The following is a 25,542-nucleotide window of genomic DNA, read 5'->3' as shown; positions in this document are numbered from 1 at the left end:
CTACAGTTACTGGTTCGACTTCCTAGAAGTGTCACTTGTGGCAGCCTGGCTTTCTGACTGACGGCTCGGGGGAGGGTCGGATGTGGGGGTCTCTGCAGGTGAGGGTCTCTGTAGGTGAGGGTCTGAGTGTGGGTGGTCGTTCAGGTGAGGGCGGGCCAGCTCCGCCCCGACGGTGGTGACCAGCGCATCTGCCTTCCCGCAGATCCCTGGGTGGCGGGTCTTAGCAGAGGGGATCGCGGTTTCCCAGCCGGCGCCCCGCCCGCGACCACCACGCAGCGTCAGTCCCGTCCCTCTCCGCGCCTGCGCACGCGTGTCCCGGGCCTCCGAACCCCCGCCTCGCGCGCGCGCGCCCCGCCCTTCAGTACCCGTTCCGCGCACGCGCGCTGAGCTGCTTAGGCGCGGCCGCAACCCGCCCCGCGCACGCGTCGCACGCGCCGCACGCGTCCCGCGTTCTCGCGCACGCGCAGGCCCCTCCCCGCGGCCAATTGGCGTCGCCGCGGCTTATCCGGCGCTTATCTGTTGTGCGTCCGCCGGCGCGCGTCAGTTGGTCGGGGTCCGGGGTTGAGGCTACGCGCTCTGCTGGGCCTCGCGCACGAGTATCGGTCCCCCGCCCGCTCTCCTCGGAGCGTCCGGCGCCCACCCGGCCCCGACCCCGACTCGCGGTCGCAGCGCCGTCGCTTAGGCGCCATGTCTCAGAGCGGGACTCCCGGACTGCAGGAGGAGAACTTGCAGGGTGAGGCCGTGGGAGCCGGGCACGACCCGCGCCGGGGACTGGTGGGTGCGGGGCTGGCAGGGCCGGGCGCGGGTTGGGGTAGTTCAGGGGGCGACCGGGGGCTGGCGGGGCTGGTGCGGGGGACTGGCGGGGCCAGGACAGAGGGCGGCAGGGTACGGGCGGCAGGGGACTGGCGGGGAAGGGGCCGGGGGTGGCGGGGGGCTGGCGGGGCAGAGGACGGCCGGGGGCTGGCGGGGCCGGGGACTGGCGGGGCCGGGACAGGGGGCAGGCGGGGGATTGGTGGGGCAGGGGCCGGGGGCGGCCGGGGACTGGCGGGGCCGGGACAGGGAGCTGGCGGAGGACTGGCGGGCAGAGGGCGGCCGGGGGCTGGCGGGGCCGGGGACTGGCGGGGCCGGGACAGGGGGCAGGCGGGGGATTGGTGGGGCAGGGGCCGGGGGCGGCCGGGGACTGGCGGGGCCGGGACAGGGAGCTGGCGGAGGACTGGCGGGCAGAGGGCGGCCGGGGGCTGGCGGGGCCGGGGACTGGCGGGGCCGGGACAGGGGGCAGGCGGGGGATTGGTGGGGCAGGGGCCGGGGGCGGCCGGGGACTGGCGGGGCCGGGACAGGGAGCTGGCGGAGGACTGGCGGGCAGAGGGCGGCCGGGGGCTGGCGGGGCCGGGGACGAGGCCAGGGGTGGCGGGGGACTGGCGAGGCAGAGGACGGCTGGAGGCTGGCGGGGCAGGGGCTGGGGGGCGGCTCGGGACTGGCGGGGCCGGGACAGGGGGCTGGCGGGGCACTGGCGGGGCAGGGGACAGATTGGATACCCCTAACAAGCCTAAACACCGCTCAGGCGACTGGGAATCCCGCCCTGTAGTCACAGCTCCCTGAGTCCGCATAGCTTGGTAAAGGCGCGTTTTATCACGTATTCCGTACTCCGGCGTTGATTTTAGCGAGCAGATGCCCAAGGTGGTTCTTGTTGGATTGTGGGCTTTAGATTTAAGGCATTACTAGTTTTGCCCGTGGTGACTGTTGGGACTTACCCGGGAGGCAGGAGAGGACGACGGGGTTACTGTTGATACAGGGCTCAGGTCCACCGGCCACTCTTCTTAGTGTAAGATAAACAGCTTAATAAATGGTATAAGCATGTAAGTGTTTTTTGTTTTTTAAGTTGGGGTTCCATTTGTACTAGAAGGTTCATTGCAAACCAAAGCTCAGGATTGATTTGTGGGACAAAAAAAATCACTGTTCCCGGCCAGCACGCGGTTCCAGACCAGGCAGTGCTCCGGGGCAGACACGTGCCTCCAGCCTTGCTGGTGTGCCTGTTGTTTCTGGGTCTCCGGACTGTCCTTTTGCATTTTGGGGAGCCAGGGCTCACAGGGTTGCTGGGCATTGCCCACCCACACAGCTAAGTGAAAGGCAGCCTCGAGAGCTGCCTCCTGGGTCTTGCCTCAGTAGAGCTGCCGTGCAGCCCTTGTTCTCTCGGCCCCTGGGGACCCAGGAGAAACCCGGTGGCCCTGACCTTTGTATTCTCTGAAGCAAAAGTTCGCTAATCTGAGTGAGCCTGTAAATAAGCTCTGGGGAGGGCTGTTCAAACCTTCGAGAATGAATGTTTAAGCTTCGTTAAGATTGTCGAAATCCTCGTGTTCAGAGAAATCTGGTGAGCTAATTCTTGTCCCTTACAACAGGATCTGACTAGGCGAGACTGGGTCTAATACCACGTGTAACGTGCATTTAAAAACTGCAAGCCGTTTTAAAATCCTGTAATCTCTTTAAAATTCGACATTGACTAGTTCTTTGAAATCGACAAAGGGATTAAGGGTTTAAAGGTTCTCTGTCTTTTCTCCTGTAAGTTATAAATTCTTTGCCTTGGGATCATCCTTTTTCTCATTGTCAAGCTACTTACTTTGCAACATCGTGTGTCTTTCTTATGGGCCTTGTTCTGAGTGTTCCAGGGGGGCTCAGATCGCCCTCCGTCGACTGGCCCCAAAGTGCTGAGTCATTGGCAGTGCAAAATTGCCAGCTTCAGAGTTAAAAGCTTTGTTTTTCTGTTTTGCTTATTCTATAAAAAGATGTTTACACACTGAGTGGAAATTCACGTTTAGGACTCTTCGGGCGGTTCTTTTGCGTGTACGTGCTGCTGGGCACTTGCTCACTATCTGCCGGGTGTGGGTGGGGTCACTTGCGTCACATCACGTGGTGCTGCCCGGCTGCCCTGGGAAATGTGAATCCGGGCACGGCTCCCGTCTGAGGCGGCGGGTGCCCCTCTCGGTTCTGGGCTGATGACCTCTTGTTTCTCTCTGAGCCCGAGCGGAGCCAGCCTCCTTCAGCCCGCCCTACAGACAGCGGCAGCGCTTTCCTTGAGAGCTGATTGGTTGTTCCCTGGTGCCCCCTGGTCCATTCTAGTTTCAGCAAGATCCCGATCTGCCTTTCTTGTCCCCACTTAGATGTGCAAGTGCTACCGTGCAGGAGGGCGGTAGGTAGTAGGATGGGAGGCGGTGGCATGGCTGACTTCCCACGAGGACCCCTGAATTCCAGGCCGACTGTTGACGAGTGCATGGGTTTAGTAAGGTGCTCACCAGTTTGCTCTGAGATGCTCCCCCCCACTTGCTTCCTGCAGCCAGTCAGACGACGCTGCTGTCACAGCCAGCCCGCTCTGGGCAGAGGCGTCCGAAGAGAAAAATGGGGTTTCTTTGGCATGGAAATTCTAGTAGAATTGTGCAGTTTTTTTTAATTAAAAAAAAATTTTTTTTAACGTTTATTTGTTTTTGAGACAGACAGAGAGCATGAACAGGGGAGGGTCAGAGAGAGAGGGAGACACAGAATCTGAAACAGGCTCCAGGCTCCGAGCTGTCAGCACAGAGCCCGATGCGGGGCTCGAACCCACGGACGGCGAGATCATGACCTGGGCCGAAGTCGGACGCTCAACTGACTGAGCCACCCAGGCGCCCCAGAATTGTGCAGGTTTGAGAGTGCAGGTTTCAGACGTGTAGGTTCTCGCCCAACTCACAGATGGTCACTGAGAGGCCCGAGGCGGGGCAGAAAATCAGGCAGGTGAGCACAAGTATAGGAAGAGTCAGGCTCCCGGTGAAGTGACCCGGGGGCTGCTGGGAGCCCGGGGGGACAGTGCAGACAGGATCCCGAGTTATCAGAGTCCTAGGTCAAATCAAGTCTCTCATTCTGCCCACCTAACTTGAGAGGCGTGCATGCATTTATTTATTTACTGTTCTGTTTACTCACTCACAAAAATGGCTGTGCTTACAGAAGTTTTTAGAACGTGCAGTTTTCCCAGGGAGGAAGCCCTCTGAGGAGGGAGCGAGTTCCTCGAGGCTTAGTGGCCGCTCTCCCTCTGGGAGGTGCGCCTTCTCAAACGTCCTTGATTCTGTTTTCTGTCTGTCCTGCTGTCTCACAGGTTATTAGGACGCCTGCCACCCCCTGACCAGTCATTCTCAACCCTGGCTGCCCAAATCCCGTTACAGCTTTTCCAAAATACATCCATGCTGGGGTTCTGCCTCCGCATTCCAGCTCGGAGTTTGCAGAGCGCCAGCGAGGCTTCTGGAGAACGGGAGAGAACACGGCCTCTCCGTCTCCAGGGCTGAGACCTGCTGCCCAGATCAGGGCCGGAGGGAAACGGGATGTGCTGGGGGTTCCCTGTGGGCTGTCACATGGCACAGTGGAGGCAGGAGGTGTGGCTGGCGCTTCATCTCTGGCTTGTTCCGAGGTGTGAGCTGGGCTGTGTCTCCGCTAGTGTGGAGCATATGTGGCGGGGAGCGGGGGCCTGCCTTGGACCAGCAGCACCCCCGCCTGTTTCCTCGTGAGGCCTCACTATGGCTGGTGACTTGGTTTGTTGTTTGTGATTGAGGAAGCTTTCTGAGGTGGTGAAGACATGTTATCCCCATCTTTCCTGCTGGAAAAGATGAGGGACCTTAGTGGGTGCGTGACGTGGGTGGGCGGATAGCAAGCCCGGTTTTCCCTCGCCAGGAAGTGTGCTTCCTGCCCAGTTGCGCAGGTTAATAATAAAACTCTCTTCCTAGTAAATCATTCTTGGAAAACAGCTTTTGGACCCAAAGCTTTTGCTGTAGAGAATCCAGAATGGGATTTTTTTTTTTCCCTCGGGATGCTTAGGACTTTTTATGACATGATTTTAAAAAGCATGGGCTGGTCTCATTGGGTCTTGAGTTGATCCTTGTAATGTAACAAAAAAATAGATATACACTTACATTTAATAGTGTTACATGTCAGTTTTGTCTCAGTTTATTTTTTATTTTTATTATTTTTTAAGATTTTATTTTTAAGTAATCTCTGTACCCAACATGGGGTTTGAACTTGTGACCCCAAGATCAAACTACACGCTCTTCAGGCTGAGCCAGCCAGGCAGCCCAGTAATATCTGTTTAAGAAAGCATGTGTTTGGGGTCTTTTTCCTTGCATCTTGGCACTGAGCTCCAAAAGCCCTTGGGATTTCTTGAGTGACAGTAGTGTATTGAGGAGCCCTGTTGGGACACACGGAGTCTGCTAATGAGGTGACTTAGCAGGGACCTAAGTGGCCTTTGCATGAGACAAACTTGAGACGAGAGGGTGGGCTCTCAGCACCTGCCCCCCTCCGGGGACAGGAGCGGCTGGAGGTTGGTTAGGAAACCTTCATACAAAGAGCTTCAGGGAGTTTCACTGGGGCACATGCTGAGGTGCAGGAGCTCCCCCCTCTGCCCCTGGTCCTCGTACCCTGTCCTGTGTGTGTGTGTGTGTGTGTGTGTGTGTGTGTGTGTGTATGTATGTACTTGGCTGTCCCTGAGTTGTGTCCTTTGTAATAAGCGGGTAAGTAAGGTGTTTTCCTGGGTCCTGTGAGTTCTAGGGAAGGACTGGACCCGGGGCAGGTCTTGTAGGAGCCCCTGCATTTGTCATCTGTGGGCAGAAGCGCGAGCAGCCTGGATGCCCTGTTTGCAGCCACTGTCAGCCGCAGGCAGTCTTGTGAGGCGGACCGTGTGGGGCCTCGCTGGCTCCAGGGGGTCACGCTGGAAATGAGTCATCGGACAGCCAATTGGAGACCCCCCCACCAACACGTTCCAAGTTGGAAGTGACATCATGAAGAGACCCCACACCCCTTAGACTCAGGCACCAGAGCTCTTGGAAACCCGGTCGGCAGCCCAGATGGAAATGTCGGATGTGCGGTCTTGGGATGGGAGGTGTGTAGGATGCTCTGAAGTCACTGTAGCTTCTGCTGACACGTGGTGGCCCGTGGCCTGGGCTCCTAGCCGGACGCTGGCTTGTGCATTCATGATGCGCTCCTGCAGCTGGAGACAGTCACTGGGAAACGTGTGTGACGATCGTGTTAGCAGACTGGGAGGCTGTGAGCTTTGTGGCAGCGTCTTTGATTTGCTTTTTTCTGATGAATGTGACCTGTGGTACAAGCAGCTTACTGAGGGTAGGCTAGGACTCAGAGATGCCAGCTGGCTGGACGGCTGGCCGTCTGCTGGTGCCTCCGGTCCACCGTCCCCCCGACTGCACGGTGTGGGGCCACGTGGGGCGATGGTCCTCGTAGTGCAGTTAGAGGAGGTATGACACGGCCCCCGGTGTCTTTCTGGTACCCGCACGTTGTCTTTTGCAGCCTGCCTCCGCCCTGTCCCAGCCCCCGTCCTCCGCGTGCTGCCGGAGCAGCCTTGACAAGTAGCTTGGTGCCTGAGATACACGGACCCGTGACACAGAATAGAGAGCCTGTCGGGCTCGGAAACAGACCTGTGCACATTGCCAGCTTGGTCTCTGACAGGAGGCAGCCCGGCAGTGGGGAGCGTGGGCAGCTGACTGTCTGCACCAGACTGAGCGTGTGCACAGATTCCAGCCAGGCTCAGGAAACCCACATCTGCACGACAGTCCCCAGGACACCGATCTTCAGGACCTCAGAGTAGGAAGAGATTGAATATTTGGCTGAATTAAGATAAAAAACTTTTGTTCGTCAGAACAAGACGTTCACGCAAGAAGGCAAGCCACAGGGAAGTTACTTGTAACACGTTCCGATAAGAAAGGCTTGTATCTTGAATATTGAACTCTTACAGGCAGAGGAAGAGATTTTTGAACAGCTGATGTAAAAGGATGTCATCCAGGTGGCCAGCGAACGTGAAAATCCGGCCAATTTCGTTAGAGATGAGAGAAACGTGGGCTCCTGGGTGGCTCTGTCGGTTGAACATCAGCTGACGCTTGATCTTGGCTCAGGTCATGATCTCATGATTCGTGAGTTCCAGCCCCACGTTGGCCTCTGTGCCTATAGCCTGGAGCCTGCTGGGGATTCTCTGTCTCCTCTCTGCTTCTCCCCTGCGCGTGCTCGTGCTCTCTCAGAATAAACACTTAAAAAAAAAAGCGGGGGCACCTGGGTGGCTCAGTCAGTTGAGCGTCTGACTTCAGCTGAGGTCACCATCTCACGGTCTGTGAGTTCGAGCCCCGTGTTGGGCTCTGTGCTGACAGCTTAGAGAGCCCGCTTCGGATTCTGTCTCTCCCTCTTTCTGCCCCTCCCCCGCTCATGCTCTGTCTCTCAAAAATAAATGTTAAAAAAAAGAAATCCGAGAAATGTAAAACCACGTGAGACGACGCCATCACAGAAGGGCCACCTGGGAAGACTGGCTGCACCAAGCGGGCAGCAGCAGATGCTCTGCTTTCTCGGGAGGACTGCGCGTTGGCGCAGCTGTGTGTCGGGGCAGGTGTCTCCCGATAACCCTGATGGCGCACGCGCTCCTCGCCAGCCGTCCGCTCGTAGGTCTGCATCCGATGGACGCGAGAGCGGGGACTCCGTGAGCGATGGGCAGTTCCGGAAGCACCGATGGCTGCCGTCCCCCACCCGAACGGGCCACGGATCCAACAGAACCCCCAGCCTGTGGCACAGCCGCAGCGGCGGGCCCAAGCACGTGCACGTGTCCACCAGCACTTAGTGGCCCCCGCGTCCAGCCCCCAGGTGGTGCCGTTGGGCCCTGACCCGGCGCCCCCCCCCTCCCCCCCCAGCCCGCTGCTTGCAGTGCTCTCAGGACGTCTGGGGGTCACGTCCCCCGTTGTGGGCCGGGCCGGGACTGTTCTCGAGCTCTCCCGCCTGCTTGATTCCCCAGACGTGCACGTGCACCACCCACAGCCCCTCCCCAGCCTGTCCCTGCCCAGCACGAGGCTGCAGGGTGGACGCCGTGTCCGTGGAGACGCCTCTTCCGACAGGCAGGCTCCCTCTGGGGGTGGGGGCTCCATCTGGTCCTTTGCTCACAGCCCGTGCAGGGGTTTAGATTGGACTGAGTTTATCCCAGGAACTCAGCCGGTGGGCCCGTGGGAGAGCAAGCCTGGCAGAAGGTAGTGCCTTGCCCTGCAGGCCGTGGCTGCCGGGGGTATTCGATGCGGATGGTCCGGTGCTGAGACAGCTCTCTGAAGCCACAAACTCTGGCTAGCAGCAGCTTGGGATGTATGTAACGGATGTCAATTTTTAGTAAGTTTAAGGATGTAGACTTCCTTCTGGTAACAGCTTGGGTAGCTTGAATCCATGGGATGCTTTGCTCTGGTTAATCACGTTTAGTGAGAAATTACCTTCGTCCTAGACACGTTCATCCGGCTTCTGACAGACGGGAGCATAGAGCAGCGGTCAGGAGCCAGTGTCGGGAGGCGTCAGGGCCAGAATGTGCAGCTGGTGTGGAAATAAGCACGCGGGAGAGTTTAAACCTTCAAAACAGTTGAAATCTCTTCAGATGCTGTTGATACCCTTTTCTGAAAACTGAGTTGAAAGCATCCCAGTCGGTGGTCCCTGCTGGCCCAGCAGGTCACCGGACACCTGTGCAGGTGCCACCGGGCGGGTATTTGTAGCTTCAAGGAGATGGCTGCGTGTCCCAAGAGTCAGGGCTGGGAGGGTGGCTGGCTCCACCGTAGGTAGAAAATCCAAGCCGTGTCCTTTTTTGTCTCCGGCAGGCTCCTGGGTGGAATTGCATTTCAGCAATAATGGGAACGGGAGCGGCATTCCAGCCTCTGCTTCTATTTATAACGGCGACCTGGAAAAAATCCTGCTGGACGCCCAGCACGAATCTGGACGGAGTAGCTCCAAGAGTTCTCACTGTGACAGGTGGGTGTAAGTACGCACGCGCATCCGGTGCTGACGGCCCGGTGCTCGAGCGGTCACGGTGGTAAGTGCTGCTTGAACCTGAGCTCGGCGCACGTTCAGGAGCGGCCCTCCCCCTCTCCGTCCCTCCTTAGAGGGACCCTCGCCCTCTGGCAGGAGGGATGGGGCCTGGTCCGTGGAGGGACCACAGTAAAGGGGGGGGTGAGGGCGGGGGGCAGATCCCACACCTGGTCCCCCGGCCTCTGCTCCCCGTGGGTCCCGGCTTTGTCATCTGGGTCACCGCGAGCTGCTGGGCGTCAGCACTGCCGGTGAGTTGGGGCAGCGTGGCCTGGTCAGAAACCAAAGCTCAGGTGCTCGCAGGCCTGTAGCAGAGCACCAAGCCACGCAGAGCGAGCCAGCGGGCCGCGTCGGGTCCACCCCCGGGCCCGGCTCCCCGCTGCCTGCGCCGCTCCACCGACGAGGAGGCCGCACGGTCTGGCGCTGGCCTGGCGCCAGCGCTTCCTGTCTCGGGAGGTGGCCCCGGGCCGCCGGGTGCTTCGTTTGTCGGAACGGGAATAACGTGCCCGCCTCGCTCTTTTCCCATTCTCGCGTGCGTCACTACCAAGCCCGCCTCGCTCACAGACTCCGCAAGATACGAACCGAGCTTCGGAGATAGACGCCCACAGCGTGGGAGAAAAGAACAGCTCTCAGGTAGGCCGGAGCGGGCTGCGCGCCGGGTGCCGTTTTGACGTTTGTATGGTAAGCCTGTCCAGTGGAGCTGAGGGGGGGAGGCTCTGGTGTTCTTAGGGGGTCTCTTGCCTTTTTGTAAAGCCAGGGGTGGGGGCAGCGACAGCCGCCGCTCGGCCCTCACACCCAGCGGGCCAGAGAAGTGCGGCTCAGGTCAGGTAGGGGGCCTCTGCTGCCCTCCCGTGCCGTCCCAAGGACACGCGGGAGGGAGGTGGGTTGTCCTGGGCCTGCAGCCTGGACAGGGGCCTGTGTGGCCAGTTGGAAGGGTGGCTGGGAGCCGGGGAGCGGGTGGCCTTGGCTGTCGGATGGTGAGCGCGTGTGCCAGGGTCCGCTCTTTGGGAGAGCCCGGCGTTATCCACAGAGCCTTTCGTGGCCCCCTACCATCGTGACGCTGACACCCCTTCCTCAATGGATGCTGTAGACCCTTCCAGAAACGATGCCTTAGGCTGTGCTGACTGTTGTTGGCATAATTCATGGGAGGAGCACACAGGCCAGTTACTTCTGTCTGAGCTCACTTTTTTAACATTTGCTCAAGTAGTTAATGGGTCTTACTTGCCAGGTGCTTCGGTTGTGTTGTGGGGGCTCCAGTCTGAGAGCGTCAGGCCCTCGTGCTGTGGGGCTTCTCCAGTCCCCCCCAACCCCCCATTCCCTCTCCCTGCTGCACCTGCGTATGTTGGAATGCGCAGAAAGTGTTTTTGTTTTTTTTTTAATGTTTTATCTTCTTTTTGAGAGAGGGAGAGACAGCATGAGCGGGGAGGGGGCAGAGAGAGGGAGACGCAGAATCCAAAGCGGGCTCCAGGCTCCAAGCTGACAGCACAGAGCCTGGCACAGGACTTGAATTCTCGAACCACAAGATCATGACCTGAGCCGCAGTCGGATGCATAACCGACGGAGCCACCTAGGCGCCCCTCCAGGAAGTGTTTTCTTTGGGTGTTCTCGGTAATTACAAGAACACGAACAATTGACTTCCTTTCCCATATTTATTTCAAAATCTCTTAGGAAGCAAGGTCTTAAAGTACCACTGAGTCACTTGATCCTGTGGGGTCTCCCCTCAGGGCCTCCCTCCCACCTAGGCTCTTCCAGGACTGTCCCTGGTCCCCCGGGGAATCCTGACGGTGCCCCCAGGCAGCTGGTTTGTTTTGCTGATGCATTCTACAGTATTTCCAAAGTTTTTAGTGGTTTTTTGGATTTTAAAGGAGGAATTACAGGATATACTAAGGTATAGACAGAGGTTTTATTTTTATTTTTTTAAGTTTTATTTATTTTGATGAGAGGGAGCATGCCAGGGAGGGGCTGAGAGAGAGAGAGAGAGAGAGAGAGAGAGAGAGAGAGAGAGAGAATCCCAAACAGGCTCCACACTGTCAGCAGGGAGTCCGACTCAGGGCTCAAACTCACGAACCGAACCGTGAGATCATGACCTGAGCCAAAATCAAGAGCTTTACGCTTAGCCAACTGAGCCCCCCCAGGTGCCCCAAGTAGAGCTTCTGAAATGCAAAAAAGAAAACTCTCTGTGATCCTGTTCTTTAGTCCCCTGTGATTAGTGTCTTGTCTTACGGATTTTAAGATGTAGCTTAAAATCACAGGTGCAGGTATGTTTTTGTGTTTTTCACTCCCACTGAACACAAAATCGTTCTTTTAAACTTGATCAAGGGCACTGTGCCCTTCAGAGCTTGTTTTGGGTTTTAGATGGTTTTTATTTGCTTGTCTCACAACCAGCCCCGTGGTCGGCATCTTTGTGCGGCCCCTTTGTCCTCTGTCCTCACTTCACGTGGCTTCCTTGGGACAGTGTTTGCAGCCTCAGCGTCTGTCCCAGAAGCGAGCCCCCCAACCTGCCATCCACCCACCACCCGGCCGTGGGCCTCCAAGCCCGGCCTGCGTGACGGCGCGTGGGTGGACGGCGGCATTCCGTGGCGGGGCCGTGAGGGGCTGACACACTGTTCACGTCGACTCTGTCGCAGTCCGAGGAAGATTATATCGAGAGGAGGAAAGAAGTCGAGAGCATCTTGAAGAAAAACTCCGACTGGATATGGGACTGGTCCAGTCGGCCGGAAAACATCCCCCCCAAGTGAGTGTCCTCGGTGTCGTGGGGTCTCGGTGGACCCGGAGCACGGCCGCTCACTCGCATGTGTCCCCCCAGGGAGCTCCTCTTCAAGCACCCGAAGCGCACGGCCACGCTCAGCATGAGGAACACGAGCGTGATGAAGAAGGGGGGCATCTTCTCGGCGGAGTTCCTGAAGGTCTTCCTCCCGTCCCTGCTGCTCTCGCACCTGCTGGCCATCGGGCTGGGGTGAGTGAGGCCGCGCGAGGCTGCCCCCGGGGAACCGGGTCCCAGTCAGCTTACGCGACCTGCGTGTGGCCAGGCACGGGACTCGGACCCTGGCCTGAGACCCTGGAGGTGCCCCTGCCTCACCTCCCGGCCCCACCGCGGGGATGGCCCCCCGACTGAGCCCTGATGGCAGAGGCTCGTCCCGCCCGGTGCTTTCGTGGCGTCTGGCTCGTCAGCACGGACGGCCCCGTGTCCTGTGTCGTCCCGGGCCACGCCTCCCACGCGCAGGCGTGTCGCGGCCTGGCTTGGCAGAGCCAGGGAAACGGGCCTTCGCACCCCCTGGCGTCTGGTGCCGCTTGCCCGGTGTGGTCCCAGCTTCTGTGCGGGTGGGTGGTGGTCTCACGAGCCCGGGCGCACCTCGTCCCGCTGCGGTTGTAGCTTGTGGGACGGTCCGCGTGGTCAAGATGGGCTTCTGATTCAGGCCGGCACCCCCTGGCCGAAGGGCTCGGGTCCGGGGAGAGGGAAGCCAGGATGACCGAGCCGCTGATGCACAGTGCCCTCGGCTTCCTGAGCCCCGTGGACGGGGAACCCGAGCCTCGGGCCCTTCCAAGTTTGGGGGCAGGTGGGAGCTTTCTGGCCGGCCCAGCGGCGTTGGGGGGGGGGGGGTGGGCAGAGCTGCCCTCCCCGCCCTCCCTTCTGAGGCTCAGACCCTACTTCCGCCTGGGAAGTGGCTTCCCCCGGGGACGGGGTCCGGCCCCCTCGCTGCCCAGGGCTCGGTCTCCGGCACGGCTGTGTTCTGGCCAGAGCTTCTCCCGAGTCCAGCTCTGGACTGTTCTCCACAGCTAGCGAGTCAGATGGCCGCTGCTTAAACGCCTGGTTTGGGCCTCCATTTCAGGGCTGATGTCTGCAGCTGGCGCCCAACGGGCAGAGCTTGCTGGCCCTCGGGACTAAGTCCGTCTCTGGTCCACCCGAGGCGGCTCCCCTGAGGACGGGTGGGCTCACGCCTGAGCTCTCCTGCTGGGCCCGCCGGCCCCTTTATTTCCGTCCCCCTCTCGGTCAGTCCGAGCCTGACCCGCGTGCTGCTCTCCGGGCCCTGCTCTCGCCCCCAGCCTGGACCGCCTGAGGGCAGCGCTTTGTTGCTCTGTACTTAGAACACAGCTGGATCTTTGAACGCGATTACAAAATACTATGACAAATCACTAAGCGTTTGATAAAGTTGCAGATGCTCCTCACAAAGTTCTTAGGACTGGGTGGCAAACAGGCTGTCCCCTTGCATCCGCTGCCCCCGCCAGGCCGTGAGCGGCGCGCCCACCTAACTGCTCGTTGCTCTCTCTGAAGGATCTACATCGGAAGGCGTCTGACCACCTCCACCAGCACCTTCTGATGAAGAATCAGAGCCCGGCTTTTCCCCGCGGCCGGATCGCCGTGGGGGCCGCGGCGGCACCGACGGAGGCCTGTCCCGACCCCAGGAAGCTGCACCGCTTGGTTCTGTAAACGCTGCATTTCGGCCTTTAGTGAGATGAAAGAAAAGACAGAAGAACCAGGCTAACCCGTAATCGTATCCGTGGGATCAGTTAGTGCGCATGTCGTGTTGGTTAACATCTGCTGTAATAATTCGGTAGTAAATTCTCTTTGGATATTATAAGTAAGTAAATAATTTTAACATGCTAGATACGATGTATGTAGTATTCTGGCAGATTATCTGTAACCAATTATTCAGTTAAAATACTTTATATTTGCAAAGAACGAACGTTTATTAAAATGACTACATGAGGGGTTTATCCCGAGTAAATATTGTGGCCTTATATTCACACTATTATAGGAAAGACTGCATTCAAGTGGATGCAGGTTGTCTCCTAAAGACATTTAACTCTTAACGCAGAGTTCTTTGTCACGCCGTAGAATCCCGGAACAAACGCAGGTTCCGCTGTACTGCTGGGACACGAAGCCGTGCGTCCCTGCGGGGGTGGGGGGGACTTCCGTCTGGGTGGCCACCTTGGACGCTCGCCTCCTGCCCAGGGCCCCTGTCCGTGTCCTCCTCTCCACTCACTCTGGATTGCTGGATCTAGTCCTCCCGTGGTGTTGGGGTTTCGTGTGTCTTAGAATCTGCTCCGTCCCGAGCAAACCTGTGTCTACTTCAAAAGACTGGAAATAGAGAAAAAATAAATCTTTGCCAAATCCTCGAGATGACTGTAGTCACGTGGTTTAAAAGTGTTCTAAAAGCTTTGTGGGTGAACCAGGCGTACGTCCCCTTGTCCCCTTTACCTTTCCTACGGCATGGCGGTGGCGGCGGCCTCTCGGACGCACCGTACAGATCCTCCTGTATCTGTTCTGCACCCGTACACTACGTTCTGTTGTGTTAAAAATAAATAACATTTCGAGTTTTTAAAATTTCCGTTTATATTTAAACGATTACCTCAGGTACAGCAGCTCACAGCCATCTCGTTTGCAGAAATTTCTGCTGCTTGAATGGGGTCGGAAACCTTCCCGGCGCTCGACTTCTGGAAGATAGGTTCGGTCACATGGAATTGCTCCGGCCGAGCGAACTCCCGTGACAGACAGCAGGGGGTGCCCGTCTGTCAGGAGAAACGGGCTGGTCCCTCTGCCGCTTCTGTCCCAAGCGGCCAATGGCCTGATCCAGGGGGCTGCACTCAGCGTGGCTGAGCGGGGTCCTGTGTCTCCAGGGTTGGTGTCCCTTGAGCACGGTTGACTCCCCTGTCGCCCTCTGGGTCATCACGTGAGTGACCGGGGGCCCTCTGCAAGGCACTTTTGCTCCGCCCTTGGTGGCACTAGCTGAGCCCTGGGCAAATCTGGCTGGAAGCCCCCGAGGGCGGTCAGGAAAGTGCTTTCCCCTGAGTGACACCGGGAATGAGACCGGGCTTTCTGGAGGCCCCTCCCCAGAGTGTGTGTATTGGCAGGTGTCTCTCTTTTGTCCTTCCTTTCTGGCGTGATAACAGCACACAGTAACAGCTTTTGCTAACAGCCCTTTTTACTGTTCACTTTACTCGCTGAAGAGTGAGTTTACGCGTCTGGGTGACTTATAACATGCTGCAAACAGTCTTGGGTCTAAAGAGAGAAGCCTGCAGTTGCCACTTTCAACTGAGTTTTCTGGTCCAGACACCTGCAGACTGGGTGGGGCACTTGGGGGCGGGGCGGGGAGGAAACCCATCAGCACCCTGACAACCACCTGCGCGTTGCTGTGACCTACGACCCGTTCTAGGAATCCTCCCTGAGAATCACCCTGTAAAAGTCCGTTTCTAGCAGCGTGTCACGGGAGAGGCCCCCCCGCAGAGGGTGCGCCAGCCGTGTGGGCGATCGGCTCGGACACCACACGGGCCCTCCGGCATCGGGCAAGCTGCCCCAGGCGACCCTGTTCAGAGCTGGACCCACTACGGCCCCAACTGCAGGCTGATGAACAAAATAAAGACGTATTTGAAAAAAGAGCGTAACTGATGGTGTGCTATCATTCGTGCAAAAATGAGCCAAGGAGGACCCTGCTCCTTATGAAGAAACCCGTGACCACACCAGAGGAGCAGGTGGGGGCAGCAGGTATGGGGGGGGGGGGTGGAGGGGAAGGAAGGTGCAGGCCTTTTCCGGGACGGACTCAGCACCTCCACGGTGCCTCGCGAAGCCAAAACCAATCATTGGAAATGTTTCCGAGATCATTCAAAATCGAATGCAAACAAGGAAATGGGACGATTGCTGAGGCCACGCTGGCGGCGGGGCAGGTGTTCGGAGCTTCGAACGAGGAGGACACGGATGCGATCCGTAGGAAGAGGGAGGGCCGGAGAGTGAATGGAACTCAAGGTCTAGTAGATGCGGGGGAGGCACGCACATCCTGCGGGGGAGGGGTCTCCCAGCTCCAGCCTCGGGGCCTCCGGTGAGCACTGCGAGCTGGCGGTCCGGATCTGGTCCCTCAGGCCACAGGTAAAGTGAGGCCGTGAGGTCATGACCCGAGCTGAACTGAAATGGCCACGGGGTGAAGCACGGCTCGAGGGAGAAGTGGGCTTCGGAACACACACACACCGGAGAGTGGGCTCAGAAGCCGGCACAGGCAAAGGACACGGGAGACAAGGTGAAGGAAGTGCCAGTGGCCCAAAGCGGGACAAGAAACAAGCATGGTGGTGCGGTGACGGGCGGGCACCCTCGTCCACGCCGGCAGCAAACAGGTGGGAGGAAAATACGGGTCTGCGAGTTGCGGGTCCCCGTCAGGCACACGCGGGACCCACGGACGCCACAGAGTGAGCGTGGGGGGCAGCCCCACTAACCCCCCCCCCCCCACGGTGGTCACAGAGACCAAGGCGTCGTGAAGACGCCTTGCAACCGGGGTGAACCCCCACACGGGCCGTCCGCCTGCGAGGTCGGCCGCCAGCGCACCCCGGAGAAAGGGCCGCGTGTCCAGCAGACAGCGCCGGCAGGACTCGCCCCGGGCCGCCGCGGACAAAGTGACGCAGGGGGCCTGACTGGCTCTGTGGGTGAAGCCTGCGACTGTCTCAGGGTTGTGAGTTCAAGCCCCACGCCGGGTGTAGACATGATTTAAAAATAAGATCTTAAATCTCAACAATGGATTTAGGACCAGAAACCAGAAGCCAGACAAAAACAGGCCGTGAGCTCCCTGACATTGGTCTCGGCAAGGTTTTTGGATTTGACACCATTCGCAAAAGCAACAGAAGCAAAAATAAACCAGTGGGGCTGCACTAAAAACCTTGTGCACACCGACGGGAGCCACCAACACGGAGCAGAAACCAAGTACACGGGAGCCAAGATCTGTGACGCGGAACCGACACTCTAAGTAACACCAGTCGGGTTAGATAGAAAACACGACGGGTTATTTCTCCGAAGAAGACATCCGGGCATGCGAGATGCTCAACGTCACCCCATGCACATGTGCGAGGCTCCCAGTCTCCAGGCGACGTCTGGGCCCAGGAGCGGAGCCCGTGAGAAGCGTCAGTGGTGCCCCGAGGGTGTCGGTAAAAGGCTGCAGAGCCTAAGAGGTTCATTTGCAGCCTGGGAAGGTCTGTCCCCACCAAGCACACCTGCAAAGCCCACTCTGAACGGACTGGTCTCCAGTGACTTACCAGACACTCTGGTTATGAGTCGTCCCAGGTTTGTTGCTCACGATGTCCTCAACTGCGCGGGGGTCGAGGTCGACAGCAGCTGTCCTAGCCCAGTGCTGGCATCCTGGCGGCTGGCAGGCCCGTGTTCCGGGGACCGTGCTGCATGAAGCAGGACAGGAAGGACAGGCCAGGTGATCCTGGATGGCGGCCACCCAGCCTCCCACCCGCTGGGGCCGCTGCCCGCCCTGGACACTGAATGGTGGGACCCCACCTTCGCGCACACCCCAAGTAGAGGGATGCACTGTCAGATGAGGTGCCGACGACTCCAACAAGCCCCGGGCCCAGATGACCCCTCCGCACATTCTCCTGCCGGGGAGTCCCTTCTCTCAGGGCCACAGCTCCTAGGTCAAGGCCACGCTCGGGTGTGAAAGTTCCCTGTGTGCTGTGCTCACCCGCCGTCACCAGCCCTGCGGGGGTGCAGGGTGGGCCCAGGGGCAGTGCGCACACGCCTGAGCCCGCCACCTGTGACCATGGGCCACAGGGCGGCCACCTGTCCCCTGCCGCCAGTTTGCAGGGCCCGTGTGCAGCAAGCACCTAGAAAGAAGGGGCCGCCACCATCAGGGTGAGCGCCCACGCGTCATACCCCACTCCTCCCTGAGACAGCCCTGGGTGTGTGTGGGGGGGCGGGGGGCTGCCCCACCCGTACTTGGCCCCGAGCACCAGCCGCGTGGAGACCCCTCACGGGGCACAAGTACTGCCCTCTCTGCGCCGGACACCGAAGGACCGGGGTCCCGGTCAGGTATCCCACCGGCTCATACGAGACTTTCCCGGACGCCCTCCACTCTCCCGGCAGAGCACCCGAGCCCTGTCCTAATGGAAGTGCGCGTTCCATCCCCGCTCAACATCCCCGACACGATCCCAGGGCCAAGCCCCGCCTCAGACCTGGGTTCCGTGCAGAGCAGCGTCCTCCGAACAGACACCTGCTGTCCCTTCTCCTGCAGAGCCAGGGAGCTGCTCACTCGGGGCTCCCACTGCTCTGACCCTGTCCCGGACACTCCCCAGGAGAGGCCAATGGCTGCTGGTCTGTGGACACAGCACACGTTTGGAAGAAAAAAGCCCAGGTGCCAAGTCTGACATTCGTCTCGACCCCCTTAAGCAAGACTTGCAGACATTTCCTCCTTAAAGCAACGAAGCAACAGAGCCCGGCTCGGCCTGGTCAGAGCAGTCCACTCACGCTGACCAGGGATGCTCTGGGGATGGGCCTCTGGTTTGGAGAAGTGGGGCCGCTCAGCTCCTCAGGACAGCAGGTGGAAACGTGGCATTTGTCGTGCTGTCCCATCACCAGTGCCAGTGATCTGCAGACACAGGACAACCAGGCTGAGTCTCACACTGACTTTCAGAAGCTCCATTTCTCGTGAATAAAGATTATCTATCCCGACCCAGGTCACTGGCCTGCGTAGAGCACGAAAACGTCTAGGAAGACAGCAGCACGGGACCCTAAGAATGAAAACAATTCACACAACTGACTTTGAGGAACAGAGACAATTTCTGGATTTGTAAACGAGAACAGGGGAACGTTTTAGAAAATACGTATTTCATGAAGAACATAAATGAGCGAAATAAATGAAGTCTGAAAACTAGGGATTCTCCCTCGTCGGGGGGACAAAAGGCTCACCTGGAAATGCACGTTGAGGAGGAAGCAGTGCAGGGGAGACATGCCCGCCTCTCGAGCGTGCATCCCGCACAGGTCCCAGCTCCTGAGAGCAAGCGGGGAACCCCGGAGTCGGAGAGGGCGCCACCGGGGTCCGCGCCCCGGCGTTTCCCCTCTGCTGGGTCCCCCGCGACGCAGAGGCTCAATTTCTACTCAATGGGAAAAGCCGTCTGAACACACAATGCAAATCCAGTTAAACATTTAAAATTTATTAAACTTTTTGGTCAAAATAGTTGAACAAATATATACAATTCTGTTAGAACTGCTTTTTTTTGCGAAGGACCGCAGCGGACGAACACTTGGAGAACTCTGCTCTGGGTCTCAGGTCTGGAACTTGTGCCACGACGCATGTACAAGTAAGAATTGTTTTAAACTCTCCACTTCTAACTGAATGGGAACTAAAGCGGAGCTGTTACGTTACATCAGGGTAACGAACAGAACGTTCATTAACAAAACATTCGCTCTCACGCCCTCAACAGCGGCGTGTGCACCCGGCGCCCCGGTGCCCAGAGGACGCTGCGGCTTGGGCCCGTGTGTGAAATCCCAGTAAGTTCCAATCCCCCCTCTATAGTTTCTGTCCCGGGAAATCCTGATTTCTGGCATCAAAGATCCTACTTTTAAAATACAGCCAGGCAGCGGTGGCAGCACGTGGGAATTAAAACTGTTCGTTCTGCTGGCTCGAAACGCACCATGAGATTCCGCATGCATAGGGTTTCGGCGCTTTCTAAAGGGACCACCCCCGGGACTCATCACATTCCCTGGCGTGCGCGGGGCGGCTCACTGGACACCGGTGTCGCGGGCACGGCAGCACCGGTCTATCCTCGAATCCTTTCTGAGGGGCTCCCCCAGCCTTACCTGGCGCGTCACCTGGCCGACTTCTACAGAAACGAAAGAAAATGAACGCAAGTTCGGGGCCGGGCAGGGTCCGAGTTTGAGGTACTGCACGTGCCACCGTCCTGCCAGTGAAGGACGAGGGTTCGAAACCGTTCCAAAGCGTAATTCTGCGTAATTCCGTTATATGCAATGAAAGCAAATAAAAAGCCGATACTTGTCTTAGACTTAAAAACACTTCTCAGAATGTGTCACTTTTATTCACTGGCCACACCGGAAGGTGTGGCGGCAGACACAGGTGCGTGGGTGAGGAGAGCGGCCGGAGCCTGCTCGCCGAATCCAGCCTGTGGCCGGGCCACCAGGCCTCAGGGGACTGCGGGTGGGGAGCGGTCCCCAAGAGTGAAGGGAGGGGGGTGGGGGAGGGGGGGGCTCGTGAAGAGACTTTTCTCCCGGTGTTAACTTTTTGGTCTATAAACTGGAAAGGAAGGCTCAGACTTAAATAAATACATTTATTGTGAGTAATGGCCTTTATCGAGCATGGCCCGCCGATGCGGCGCCGGGCAGGTTTCGGGCGTGAGCGGCGCCCACGGCTTGCCCCGCAGGCGGGCAGCCCCTCCAGCCCGCGAGGGGAGCGGGGCCCACGCTGCTCCTCGCGGAGAGGACGACGGCGTCCCTCCTCTGGGGCAATGGCCGGGCTCAGTCCCCGCGCCGGCCTCCCTAGTTGACCTTGTCCTGGAAGATGTACAGGTTGTTGGTAGCGGCCACGGCGATGATGTTCTCCGCTGGGTGCCAGGCCGTGTGCAGAATCTTCTTGTTGAAGTCCAGACTGTCCACACTGATCTCGTCCTTCTTTCTCTTCCCGCCTGTACACACTTTCCGAGGCTTTAAGCTGGCTCGGGGCTTGCTGTTCTCCCTGGAAGCTTCCAGCGTGACATCCCTCCGTGTATTTCGATCGAACATTCGGAAGAAGTTGTTGTAGGAACCGGTCATGATGGCGCTGTGCACAACGAGAGAGAGCAGTGCTGGTCAGGCACGAGGCACGGATACCTTACCACACGTGGGGGCCCAGCGCCCTGGACGCCCGGCGAGGGTCACCTGCCCTCACCCCTCCCCTACCTGACAAGATCGTTTCAGAAGCAAGACGTGAAAATAACGGTTGGCAGAGAAAAACAGTGAAAATCGCCTACTGAACTTCACGTACGTAATCATGTCCGCGAAAAGAAATATTACAGAATAGAAAAGGAACAGCCACACTTGATTACATTGATGTGTTCTGTTTGAAGTGAGCTCCTCACCCGGAGTGGGGTTTGAATTCACGACTCTCAGATCAAGAGTCTCACGCTCCTCCGACCGAGCCAGCCAACACCCCACGTTACTGCGTTTTTAAGAGAAAAAGAAAAAAAAACCCGACACGGCCACCTGTCCCAGCCACGGACAACGGGGTATTTTCAAGTCTCAAACATCTGCACTTTGTCAGTGATACAAAACTGACTTGTGTTCAGTAGACACTAGACCTGTCAGTGTCCCTGCACACACACCTCATCAAAGAATACTTTTTAATTCATTTAATGCCAAGAAACTCGTTCACGCGAAGCGACAGGCGTACAAAGGGGAAGACCTCGGGGTGAATCTCAGATGCTGCGGCTCTGCCCACATTCTTCTCTCTCCAGGATTAATCCCGAAGGCCTCCATGGTCTCTGAAGTCAAAAATGTTCCTGCTATACTGGTAGAAACTGCCGGTCTGTTTTTTAACAAAACTGAGAAAAATGGCTGACAAGCGTTGCCAGGATTTCGCCCGTGGCTTTAGAACGAGCCCTGCTCCAGACGAGGAGGGTGTTCAGACCTCGCCCTGCGGATCCCGCAGACCCGGCCCGGTCCCCGTGGCTCCCCAGTCTCTTCCGACGACCCCACGGTCTCCCGGCTCGGGCGCGGCTAGCGGCTGACCCCGACACAGGCAAATCCCTCAGTGCCTGCCTCACCTCATCTAAAACCGCACCCGGAAAACAGGACGGCCAGAGAAGGACTCCTTCCACTACCCGTACTCAGCCCGTGCGGTCTAAGCCCAGGAGCACGCGGCGCTTGGGAGAGGCCCAGCGCCGCTCAGACCAGGGCGCTCCCCAGGTCAGCCTCGTGTACGAGACCACGTCCAAGGAAGGCTGGGCAGGAAGTGTGCCGACGCGGCCCTTCTGTCCACACTGCTCGAAGTCAAGCGTGTCTGCCACGATTCCTTGGAACAGAGACCGGGAAGAGCTCTTCAGGAGGATGCGGTTTTGTGCTCGACACTGACGAGAACTGGCGTGCGGCAGAAATGAAAGCAGACCAACTCTGACGGATTCGGTATTTCTTTAAAACGTCTGACCCACAAGCCTGCAGGGGAGGTGGGTGTGCCCACCACCCAGACCATGTGAGTGACAACCCTCCTGAGCACCTGGACAGATGTCCTCCTGTTCCCCAGGTGGCCGAGTGGACTCAGGGGTAAGTGGCTATGTCCATTTTTGCCAGACAACCTGAGCACGGCCAAGAGGTGTCACGGGACAGCATGGTCTCAGGCAGGGTGCGGGTGCCCCCCCAACGTCACACCATCCCACGGGAGACACTTCCTGCAAGAAGGCGGGGGAGTGCTGCAAGGGCGGGAGAACAGGGAAACCTTACTGGGAAGCCTCTGAATATTCCTGGGAACCGGTAATTTGAAGGCAGGTTTTAGTATTCCCGATATGCCAAAAGGCATAAAGAAAAACACGACTATCCTCTACCCATAAGCCACTGCTAACATGGTCAAATCCCACTGTGTACCTCTCTAGACAGACAGATCTCCCACCCGGAGCCCCTGCTGGGAACCGTTACAGAGGAGAAGTGGCATCCCTGTACGTGTTCCCGTTTGGAGCAGTTATGTATTCTTAAAATCAATACCTTCTTGCGTGTTCTAGAGAACACGGAAATCATCAAATCATACGTATTCTTCCACAGTATGCTTTCTTTGCTTACTCTCTTTGTGAGAATATCACCCATGTGATATGTGTAGTTTTAATTCATCGGTTTTCACTCGTTTTTAGTGGCAAACGTTACGGACAGACAACAGCGTTCTTCCTGTCCGCTCACCTGATGGCGAACACAGGGGCCCCTCAGGGGTTTGCTAGCTCCGGTTTCTGAGCATGTTTCTTGCCTGCACACGCACCAGGTGCCTGACCCATGTGGGCCGCTGCCAGTCTCAAAAGGAGGGCCACGGTCAAGGCCGTCGGGCTCCGCCCTCAGCCCACCGTTGTAAAGGCTGTGAGAAGGTGTCCTTGTCCCTTTAACGCCGACTACGGAGACCCAGCGCTCTCGTCTTCTTTCCGTTTCTGTTAGTTCCCGCTTGTGAGCTGTCACTCTCCAATTCTTTCACTGATTCTGGACACTCCGCTCTTGGCTGGTCATATCTGCTTTCGTGGGTTTTCACTGTCGCATTTTGATATAAAACAAGTTTACAATGTTAAAGTGGGTGAAGTTCCCTAACTTTTTCTTCACTGTCTGGGGCTGGGGCTTGTACAAGAAGTCCTCCGGTCTCTTCCATGTGGGTGCTGCTCCTTCACGGCTCTGGCCCCGTCTCTCAGTCACTCCCAGCTCGTGTACTAGATGGCTGAGGGACAGCTGTAACCTGTCCCCACAGGTAACCAGCTTACATCGGCAGAGCTCAGAGTCAATATTCCTCAGCTTTGCTCACAGGGCCAGGGCTGGTGGTGGCCGTGCGCCTGCCTGAGCTCTCAGAGCCGCCTTCTGGGGTCACGTCCTTTCCTGGAAGTACACCCCTGAGATCTATCCTGTAAGCTTCTGGTCAGGGTGAACCGTCCCCCATCTGAATGCGCTTTACTGCACACTGTTCTGAGCGACCGATCATTTATCTCGGCGGGCAGTAACAGCGGTCACAAGGAAGGACAACACGCTGCGTCACACCATCCCGTGTACCTGCTGTGCTGAGAAGGCCGCTCCCAGCCTGACTGTCCCTTCTGAAGGTAGCGCGTCTTTTTTCCCCATGGCTGCTTTTAACCCCTCTCTGCCTGCGGTGCCCTGGGATCTCATAGGACACAGACATGGAATTCTGTGCTTCCTGAACCTGTTCCTCAAGTCTTCGTCTGTTACAGGAAGTTCCTGGCCATCATCGCATCGGACATCACTTCTCCATAGTTCTCTACTCCTGGGCACGCCTCTAACACGTGTTTCACCGGGTGCCCCTCCCCCAGCCTCCATGCTCGTGCCCTTCTGCAGATCCTACCCCTGGAGCTCCGCGCTGGGCCGCAGACAACGGCTTCTCCTGTTCTCTAACTGCCCGGGATCTCCTACTGAACCCATGGTCATTTTCAACCACTGAGTAGTTCCTTTCCAGAAGTTCTGTTTGCTCCGTTTATAAATCTCTCGGGTCATTTCTAGTGGTTTTGCTCATGGTTCCCTGCTCAGGTTTTGGTTCCTTCCTTCCGTCTGGAAACATTTTCAGCCCTCTTACCTTATACCCTGCAGCTTACAGTTCCAGTATCTGAATCCGCAGACGTTCAGTTTTGCTGCTGTTTTGGACTTGTTCACAGTAGCTTTCCTTCACGTACTTGGTAGTTTTTACCTATACATCTGGGGAAATCTCGAGCCCTGGGTGTACCGGGAGAGGCAATCCACCATGGGTGCGGGGTGCCCCTCCGCGTCTTCGTGGCTGTGCCAAGAATGTGATTCTCGAGTGCTCTCTCCCTGGGCCCCGAGTCTGGGCTCCGCAGCGTCCACGGGCAGGCGGGCTCACCATTTTCTGAGAAGCCCGGTCACGCTGGATGTGACACCAACCCCGCTGCTTGTGCGGCCCGGCCTGCGCCCCTTGTGTCACTCCTGTGCGGCGCGGGAGCCTTGGAAAACCGGTGCCCGCACGGAGCTCACGCTACCCTGCAAGGCCAGGGGTCTGGAGCCCGGAGTCTGCCCTGGGGGACTCGTGTCTCCAGCAGCATCCACAAAACACCAAGAGGTGGAGGGTCGGCACGTAAATTGGGTAAAAGCCTAGGCCCGAAAAGGTCTGTTCCTCCTGATGCCCAGAGCCCGGCCTGCTACGTAGCACCCAGGCCCGCAGTAGCTTTTCCAGATCAGGCCGCCAGTACACATACTCCACATCCCGTGAGGGGGGACAGGCTGATGGTTACAAATCTCAGGGGACTTTTATGCTCAAAGTCTCAGACAGATGTCCCTTGGGACTCTGAATGTAGATGGATGATGCCTCTTCCAGAACCCTCGAGGGTCTCCCCATCACTGTGCACTGTGCGTGGGCCCCAGGCTGTAACTGCACCAGACCTCAGCTGTGAAGACCTGGGTCCTGGGACCGGATGCCCGCGGGCCAGCCCGGCACCCAGGGTTCCCTTGACCTTCTACTTCCAACCCCCGCTTCATCCTGGCTGCTGTGCAGTTTCCTTCGGTCACGCGGGACCGCCCCTTCCCAGCACCACAAACGCAACGTGTCGTTTGACAGCAATGACACGATCCTCGGCACTACTGGCGTCGTCCTCTCTGACGAACGGGCACAAGACACATTCCCGAGGCACCAGAACTACCACACTGCAGAGGCCACCAGGCCCTGCCGCCGGAGCACCACCATCAGTGAGCCGGGAAGGCGCTCCCTGCTCCTCTCCCGCAGGAAAGGCCACTGGAATGCGGCCGGTCACATGCTGAGGGGGAAACCACCGCCCCAGTCCCTTCCGTCACAGTCCTCTCGGCAGCAGGACATGACACGTTACTTTAAAAGCATTTAAAAAACAGCCCAAAAGAACCTTAGTACCACAGGTACTGTAAGCACCACAAGCATGGGGAGAACTTGCTCCTGAGCACCTTCTCTCCACGGAAACCGTCTGGTGGGGGCAGCGGGCTGGGGTTGGAGGGGGGGGGGGGCACCTGGGTGGCTCGGTCCATTAAGCATCCGACTCCGGCTTTCGGTTCAGATCATGATCTCAGGGTTTGTGGGATCGAGCCCCGCGTCGGGCTCTGTGCTGACAGTGCGGAGGCTGCCTGGGACTCTCTCTCTGCCCCTCCCCCGTGTGTGCGCATGCTCGCGCTCGCTCGCTCTCAAAACAAAACATTAAATAAATAAAAACAAACTGTCGAGAGCCTGAAAACCAGCCTTCAAAGCACGGCTCGGCACAACCGGCGCCCCCCCCCCCCCCCCCCCCGCTCCGCCC

General features: G+C 58.0%; 2 protein-coding genes across 7 annotated transcripts in view; one reads left to right on the top strand and one right to left on the bottom strand.

Annotated features, from left to right (window-relative positions):
• Positions 1-491: 491 nt before the first annotated feature.
• On the top strand, positions 492-13,955 carry BNIP3 (BCL2 interacting protein 3). Its single transcript, XM_011287628.4, has 6 exons — positions 492-733; positions 8,631-8,781; positions 9,384-9,468; positions 11,463-11,569; positions 11,642-11,791; positions 13,109-13,955. Exons 1-6 carry the CDS (start codon positions 688-690, stop codon positions 13,152-13,154), a joined length of 585 nt encoding a protein of 194 aa, XP_011285930.1. The 5' UTR covers positions 492-687; the 3' UTR covers positions 13,155-13,955.
• PPP2R2D (protein phosphatase 2 regulatory subunit Bdelta) overlaps positions 13,506-25,542 on the bottom strand; it is a 56,007-nt gene continuing 43,970 nt past the window's right edge. For 2 of the 6 annotated variants that reach the window (XM_023241118.2, XM_045040866.1), the window contains exon 10: positions 18,727-20,366. In XM_023241118.2, coding sequence (XP_023096886.2) covers positions 20,087-20,366 — 280 coding nt within the window. In that variant the 3' untranslated portion in view covers positions 18,727-20,086. Of the gene's footprint in view, positions 14,122-16,848; positions 17,422-18,061; positions 18,183-18,726; positions 20,367-25,542 lie in introns of those variants that run through there. The other 4 variants (XR_006587444.1, XM_045040865.1, XR_006587443.1 and 1 more) reach the window with 4 other exon arrangements.

Source organism: Felis catus, chromosome D2 (genome assembly GCF_018350175.1).
Source record: "Felis catus isolate Fca126 chromosome D2, F.catus_Fca126_mat1.0, whole genome shotgun sequence".
NCBI classification, from domain to species: Eukaryota; Metazoa; Chordata; class Mammalia; order Carnivora; family Felidae; genus Felis; species Felis catus.
This window is presented reverse-complemented; position numbering and strand designations above follow the sequence as displayed.